The following is an 8,140-nucleotide window of genomic DNA, read 5'->3' as shown; positions in this document are numbered from 1 at the left end:
GTAAATAAACTGGGCTCATTAACATGAAGACAACAATCACGCGTCAGCTGATGCTAGTAGTTATCACCAGTTACTAGTTTCTGCTTAAGCTCTAAGTTTAACTTCAGTTTTATGCTTTAAAACTGACCTCAAAGCTGTTTTGTGTAAAAATATATTGTTAGTTGAATAATTCCTTAAACCATGTAAAATCCTTTTACTTTTTCATGTTTGTGACAAATAATTAACATAAATATTCCAACAGACACAGTGCACCACCACATTTTATGAAAGAGGCTGTTTGTAGTCTTGCAAATATAGCTTTATCAGTAAATGTAGAAATAAATTAAAATTAATTATAAAAATAAATTTAAAATAAAATGAAGTACAGTAAAGAGGAACAATGATGCTTAATGTTTGAACTTTAAACTTGTCTTGGATCATGCATCTTTAAGCATTTTCAAAGGTAAATCAAGCAGAAATTTCCAATTCTGAATTATACATGTGTGCTGAGCATAGATGGACCTTTATATGTGTCACGTTCTACTAAAATAGTCAAAGGCAAGCAGCTGGGTGACAGACAGACTCAGGAGACTGAATAAAAGGTAAGTGATCCTTATTTACAGTGCAGGAGGGACAACGGGACCGGATCTGGAATGGAGGACAGGTGAGTATTTGATTGCCAACAAGAATGGTAAGACTCAGCAGGTGGAGGAGGAGTTGGTTTCTTACAGGGAGATGCAGGCGAGAAGCGGCGGTGGAATCCAATGGTAAATAATTACAGGAGAATTCAAAAAAGATTAAAAAACAAAAACAACTGGACTTCTGTTCTGTAGTTGAAGACGTAGTTCTCATCCGAGGAGCTTTCTCAGTTCAGAAATAGAGTGTGGAGTTGAGCTTTTAAAGCTGAGATGTGATGTAAGCTGGATTGCTTGCAAACTGTTCTCGCTCTCCTAACAATAGAGGCTCATTAGGGTCCTTGTTTGTCTGACTCACTGATGGGCCACTCTGGTCACATGAATGCAGGTCCTGATTGGAGTGAAACTGACTGGGTATCAGGCCTAAAGCTCCATTATATGTTTTTGAAAGCTGGAATCTGAGACCTCCTCTTCTGTTTAATGTTGGTTTCCCCCTTTTCACATAGATGGCTTCCTTTACCCCCCTCTCAAACCATCTGTCTTCCTGGTCCAAAATATGAACATTTTGATCCTCAAAGGAGTGTCCCTTATCCTTGAGGTGTAGATGAACCTCTAGTCCTGTCCAGAAGAGGTGGCTCTCCTGTGTTGAGCCATGCGTCTGTGGAGAGGTTGTTTGGTCTCTCTAATATAAAGGTCTGAACATTCTTCGCTGCACTGAACTGCATTTACCACTCTGCTCAGTTTTGGTTTGGGTGTTTTGTCCTTAGGGTGGACCAGCCTCTGCCTGAGAGTCTTGTTGGGTTTGAAATGTACTGGGATGTTGTGTTTGGAGAAAATCCTTCTGAGTTTCTCGGATACTCCAGCAACGNTCCTCTCCTTGTTCTGTTCCGTGGTGTGTTTAGTGGATTTCCTAGCTGACTTGACAAAAGCCCAATTGGGATACCCACATGTTTGGAGAGCTTTTTTGATGTGCTTCTGTTCCTTTTCCTTCCCTTCTGTCTTTGTGGGGATGTGTTCAGCCTGATGCTCTAGAGTTGTGATAACAGAGTTTGTGTTCCAGAGGGTGGTGAGAGTCAAACAGAAGGTACTGATCTGTGTGGGTTGGTTTCCTGTAGACTTCAATGTTGAGACTGTCCTCTCTTACTGTGTGAACCAGACAGGAAAAAAAGGCAGCTTATTGTGGTAGGCATCTTCTCTGGTAAACTTGATGTTGTTGTCGACTGAGTTGATGTGTCTGGTGAAGGCTTCAACTTCTTTAGCTTGGATTTTGACCCAGGCATCGTCCACATATCTGAACCAATGGCTTGGTGTAGTTCCCTCAAAGGAGTTCAGGGCTCTCTGCTCCACTTCCTCCATGTAGAGGTTAGCCACAATCGATGACACTGGAGATCCCATGGCACAACCATGCTTCTGTCTGTAAAAACTGTCATTAAACTTGAACTAAGGGGTGGAAAGGCAGAGGTCCAGCAGGGTGCAGATCTGATCTGGAGTGAAGTTTGTCCTGTTGTTCAAATCAAATCACCTTCCTTATGTATTTTGGGGAGTCCATACAGGCAGGAAGTGGCTTCCCCCGGGTATAATCTGTAGTATAAAGAACGATTGATAGTTTTGGAAAAGGACAATAAATTTGTCCAGTGGGATATTTTACTAACAGAAAAATAAATACATACACACAGAGACTCTGGCAAAAAACTTCATTGCCCTTTTGCCTTGCACCTTTCAGTGGTGGACAATGAATATTGCTTCGACTAAAAACTCATTTAAATTATTTTGTAGAACTTAACTTAATTAAAAGCATGAAAATAATCTATACAGTTCATTGATTAAAATGAGTAAATCAGGCTGAAGCTTTTAAAAGAAATTCTCTACTATCTTTGAACTTTGCTCTTTTAAACCCGCAGTCACAGACTGTGACCAAATCAACCCCTACCTGTTAGAAACAACACATGTGATTGGCTGGACGAGCTGCACGCCCCTCTAACATCTATCTCTGTTCTAGAGTCCACTCTTTACTTTGGAGACACTCTTACCTCAGTCACTTCCTGCATTCAGTCCTGGTCCCAGCCAGCAAAATGTCTGACAAAGGAGCCTTTGACACCAACGTACTGACCCTGACCAGGTTTGTTCTGGAGGAGGGCAGGAAGGCCCAGGGAACTGGTGAACTAACAACTCTGCTCAACTCCATCTGCACAGCCGTTAAAGCCATATCTACTGCTGTCAGGAAGGCTGGGATCGCTAACCTGTGAGTACTATTTGTTATTTATTCTCACAAAACTGTGCATGCATTTATTTTAGTTTTGCAAGTTTAATCAAATAGATGATGGACTGTTAGTATTATTTAATGAACCATTCATGCAGTGAAGCATGACAAACAGCGTCCCTTTTAAACTGGGCCCCCGGGCAAAGGTAACCTCTGTGTGCACAACCTCCCCAGATCAGAGGTCAGGATGATAATAGGTTTTTAAGGCCATTAGTGCAGGACTGCTAGTGTTTTTTCTTCCTTTTATATTTGTGTTTTGAGATAGAAATTGGGCTGAAAAGGTTTTACTCTATCTGAAAAGCCTAACTGTGCTTCTGTTTCCTCTGCGGAAGATATGGCATTGCTGGAAGCACCAATGTGACGGGGGACCAGGTGAAGAAGCTGGATGTCCTGTCCAATGACCTGGTCATCAACATGATCAAGTCCTCCTTCACCTCCTGTGTGCTGGTCTCAGAGGAAGATGAGAAAGCCATCATTGTGGAACCAGATAAGAGAGTATGTGTAACTCTACACAGTGTGTGATTGTGCGTATCTGATTAGCCTTATCAACTGTTTCTTCTTAATCACACAGGGAAAATACATTGTGTGCTTTGATCCGTTGGACGGATCTTCCAACATTGACTGTCTTGTCTCCATCGGAACAATTTTTGCTGTCTATAGAAAGGTCAGTCACTCTGATGCTGTATGTTACATTTGTTTATTGTTCATGAGTACACAGCTGTGATATTTTTTCATGACCCCCAAAACGCCAAAGGCAGGCATTATTGCCTGTGTTCATTTGTCTGTTTGTTACCAAAACCACTGGACAGATTATAATGAATCTCACAGAAAGTAATCAATTGGTGCACATTTACAAATGGTTAACTTTTGAAGTTATCCCAATTCAAGATGGTTATGATGAAGTCACTTTTAGAGATATAAAGCTAAAATTTGGTGTGATAGGAGCTGAGAGTCATTCACAACACCTACTCCAGATGCTACACATTGCACAATATCTTTGCATAAAACTTTCACATTACCTGCTGGAGTCGACCTTGTCTATCTTTTAGCAAAATATCTTATGAACCACTGGGTGAATTTTGATTAAATACCCAGAAAGTAATCATTAGACCTACATCTACAAGCAGTTAACTTTTGAAGTCAATTGAATTCAAAATAGCAATGGCAATGACAGTAAATCAGTTTTAGCCAACCAAAAATGGCTATAACTCAGTTTATTTTACAAATATTGTGCTACGGTTTGATGCGGTAGTAAATGAAAGCCATCCCTAAGACATACTTTCATAGCTAACAGTTTATGCAAGATCTTGCATCTTCAAGACTTGACTCAGATATCTATAACATTTCTCAATCAAAAATTATCTTAGTTCAAAACTGTGCCATGCTAGGCCATTTTAACCAAACTTTACATCTAATAAATGTCAATGGACACTCTTGGACTAAGGAACTATTTATTAATTTTATTAACTAATTAATATCCTGCAGTGTGACAACAGGACTAGTGTGTCCCCTTACCTTAAAATTCTGAAATTACCAGAAGACGTTTCCTGTAAAACTTCAAAATAAAAAAAAAAATTTTTTTTTTTTTTTTTTTTTTTTTTTTTACAAAAAAAGGCTCTCAACAATAAATTAAAGTAGCATTCTTTAAAAGAATGCATCACCTTGCATGTCAACATTTTGAACAAATATCTGTTGTGCCCAATCTATGTGTTGGGGTGACTCACAGCTACTACCATATGAAACTTTAGCTCAGTTTATGTACATTTGACTGAGTTACAGCCAGTTTTGTGTTTGCTATGGTTGATTAGCTGTAGCTGTAGTTGGACTGAGTGCAAAAGCTGATTAGTCACAGATACACATCCAATAAGTATTTCCTGATAGTCTGATTGAAATCCGTCCAGTAGTTTATGAGATATTTTGCTAACAGGCAAACAAATGCAAAATCGCCTGTCTTTCAGGTGATAACTAGGGTTTGTTATGTCTCAAGTCTTTGCCATATTAACATGACACTTAACACTCTGCTGTCCATCGACAATTTTAATGATACCAATTGGTGCATTGCTTAAAAATTCTCTTTAAATGTGAATGTCTTTTCATGGTGTGTTTGTATGAATATTTGCAATCATCATTGTTATTAGCACATCCTCTGTGAAAAATCTACATGTTAGTAGAAAATGTTTGAAGAATATTTTTCAGGCCACAGAGTATTTCTCTAATAAACATTAAGAGAGTTCAATTGCATCTCATGGGTAATCTGTTTCTAAACATTTTTTTTTCAACACTATGGCAGACTACAAGCGGGGAGCCATGTGAGAAGGATGCCCTGCAGCCTGGCAGGAACATCGTAGCAGCTGGTTATGCTCTGTACGGCAGCGCCACCATGATGGTCCTCTCCACTGGTCAGGGGGTGAACTGCTTCATGCTGGACCCAGTAAGATCAACAATTTACTAGACCTGATGACATCACATAAAGTGCTGGTTAATTTATACCAAGGTAAATTTGGCTGTATTGTGTTACCTGTGTGTTGGTTTCTTTAGGCGATTGGTGAATTCATCCTGGTGGATCGAGATGTGAAGATTAAGAAGAAGGGAAAAATCTACAGTCTGAATGAGGGATATGCACAACAGTTTCATCCAGATGTAACAGAGTACCTACAAAAGAAGAAATTCCCAGAAGTAAAGATAAGAAAATGTTGTTTGAAGGCAAATTATTTTAGGTTCAAATTATTATGAACAGGAATAATAAGTCTTAGTTGTCTTTGCATTCAGGATGGTTCTGCTGCATATGGAAGTCGATATATTGGTTCGATGGTAGCAGATGTTCACCGAACTTTGGTGTACGGAGGAATCTTTTTATATCCTGCTAATGTCAAGAGTCCAAAAGGCAAGGTGAGGAAGTGATAAATCTAAATATATGTTCTTTTTTGAACAGATACACTATGTTAAGTTGGCATTAAACTCTACTTATCACATCTATTTTTTATAATGTGACAACTTTGTATTGCCTACTGCCCATAGGTAAAAGGTGGCCAATAATGTTTTTGCCCTTGTTTGTGCCATCATTATTCTGTCTGTTAGCAAAATATCTCTTTTGCAACTGAATGAATTTTAAAACACTCTCAGAAAGTAATCACTGAATGTACATCTACAACTGATTAACTTTTGGACACAGCCAAATTCAAGATGGCTGCCACAGCTAAGTGAACTTAGAGAACACAAAATGTCTATAACTGAGCCAATTTTATAGATTTGGTGTGGTAGTAGGTAAGAACCCTAGTCAGCACATACTTTAAGAACTACACATTGCACAAAGTCTCATAATATCGAGTAACATCACATATAATGTTATTTTTAAGGTTTGAACCAACCCACATCTCTGTAATTTTTTAACATGATCTCAAGATAATCTCAGTGTAAAATTCTGCCATGAAAGGAGGGAGGTGATATAGGTCTTCAATATGTTCTGTATTCCAGCTGAGGCTGCTTTATGAGTGCAACCCCATGGCCTTCATCGTGGAGCAGGCAGGGGGCATCGCCACCACAGGATCAGAAAACATTCTGGACATCCAGCCCACCACCATCCACCAGAGAGTCCCAGTGGTCCTGGGATCCCCTGATGATGTGAAAGAGTACATCTCCATCTTCAAGAAGCACAACAAATGAGGTACTCAGCTCTCAACACTCAGCTTGCCGACTATCAGGACAATAAACGCAAACATTTTTGTCGTTTTGACTTTTTTAAAAAAATTATTTTTACTTAGCAGGTCAAGTCCAGTGGTGAGAAACATAAACCAGTACTGACAGTGTGGATATTCATCCTGGTTGTTACTTGTTCCCTGTGCTGCACTGACGATGATGAAACAGAACCTTCACTGGATTCATAAATTCTGCTTTTCACTGCAAATCCCATTTTTTTGTTGTGTGCCATTTTCAAAGACTTATCTGTATTTTTAAATAAAGACTAATTGGAAGAATCTGTGTGAATGAATAAAAAAAGTTCAATGTGTGTGTGTGTGTGTGTGTATTGTTCCTGTCTACATAAAAAATAAGTTTATTCTTATGATGAAAATTACATTATTCTGATTTTTATTGTAGCAATCTAACAAGCCACAAGTGAAAGGTTTAGAAATAGTAGGCCACAAAATTTTTGGTGTTGTTGTCTCTTTAACAAAATCACTAACACCTAAGCTTTTTTTATGTCTTTACCAGCAGCTCTACAAAATTGAACTTTGAAATTTTCATCTCTGCAGCTTTAATAGCAGTCTGTTAAATGAACAGTACTCATATAATTTTCATACAATATACACAACTTTCTAGTCTATAGGTTTCAGAGCGCACATGATCAGCAAAAGTGGACAAGCGAGGTTCAGGGTCTTGAACAGACACACACTAACACTTTTTGACTTGCAGTAAATAAATGAATCAATCCTTATGGCTTGCAGTAGGAAACCTGAGTAAATAAGAATATTTAAAACTAAGCAAGTAAATGTAGTAAATAAAATATTATAAATAAATTGGTTAATATTGTAATTATCTTTTAGGTTTTTTTTTCAAACAGGACAGTAGTTATCCCAAACACATCTGAACATCTTAAATTAGATTGACTCCAGAAGTTAATGAGTTGTAGCTGTACATCCAGTGAGAGTGTCATTAAAAACTGTCCAGTTGTTTATGAAATATTTTTCTGACCGACAACTATAATAGACTCCTATTTATTACACTGCTCAAAAAATAAAGGCAACACTTAAACAACACAATATAACAGGTGAGCAGCAGAGTTCTAAACAAGCTGCAGACGGGCTAGAGAGGTCTGGCTAATGCCTACATACAGTGCATTACAATAATCAAGACGAGCTGTAATAAAAGCGTAGATTAATTTCTCAAGGTCAGATCTTGTTAGGATTGGTTTGACCTTTGATATTTGACAAAGCTGATAAAAATATTTCTGAACAACACTGCTGATCTGTTTTTCAAATTTAAAATCAGAGTCAAATTTAACCTCCAGATTGGTGACACAGTCCTTGAGATAAAATGACAGTGAGCCAAGATCTACACTTTGAGAGGAACAGCAACTCAGTCCAAACAACATAACTTCTGTCTTGTTCTCATTAAGACTAAGGAAATTAAAAGAAAACCATGCTTTAATATTGTTAAGACAGTGTGTAAGTTGCTGGACTGTATTATTTTGTGCCAAGGGAAAATAGATCTGGCAATCATCAGCATAGCAGTGGAATGAAATGCCATGCTTTCTAAAAACAGAGCCGAG

The 8,140-nt window shown here is 38.2% G+C and overlaps 1 protein-coding gene across 1 annotated transcript; it reads left to right on the top strand.

The window, feature by feature from the left end:
- Nucleotides 1-2,621: 2,621 nt before the first annotated feature.
- Nucleotides 2,622-6,848, top strand: fbp1b (fructose-1,6-bisphosphatase 1b). The gene is made up of 8 exons (XM_017427517.3): nucleotides 2,622-2,856; nucleotides 3,207-3,369; nucleotides 3,446-3,538; nucleotides 5,165-5,305; nucleotides 5,413-5,550; nucleotides 5,644-5,763; nucleotides 6,349-6,538; nucleotides 6,639-6,848. Exons 1-7 carry the CDS (start codon nucleotides 2,687-2,689, stop codon nucleotides 6,535-6,537), a joined length of 1,014 nt encoding a protein of 337 aa, XP_017283006.1. The 5' UTR covers nucleotides 2,622-2,686; the 3' UTR covers nucleotide 6,538; nucleotides 6,639-6,848.
- The last annotated feature ends 1,292 nt before the right edge of the window (nucleotides 6,849-8,140 follow it).

The sequence above is a fragment of the Kryptolebias marmoratus genome, linkage group LG14 (genome assembly GCF_001649575.2).
Source record: "Kryptolebias marmoratus isolate JLee-2015 linkage group LG14, ASM164957v2, whole genome shotgun sequence".
Lineage (NCBI taxonomy): Eukaryota > Metazoa > Chordata > Actinopteri > Cyprinodontiformes > Rivulidae > Kryptolebias > Kryptolebias marmoratus.
Note: the sequence above shows the minus strand (reverse complement) of the source record. Positions and strands in the feature narration are given on the sequence as shown.

Bases quoted from the DNA above. Each gene is read 5' to 3' on its own strand.
- fbp1b (XM_017427517.3), top strand. From the start codon at position 2,687: ATGTCTGACAAAGGAGCCTTTGACACCAACGTACTGACCCTGACCAGG. The intron at 3,370-3,445 runs GTATGTGTAACT...TTAATCACACAG, and splicing joins TTGTGGAACCAGATAAGAGA to GGAAAATACATTGTGTGCTT. The intron at 5,306-5,412 runs GTAAGATCAACA...TGGTTTCTTTAG, and splicing joins ACTGCTTCATGCTGGACCCA to GCGATTGGTGAATTCATCCT.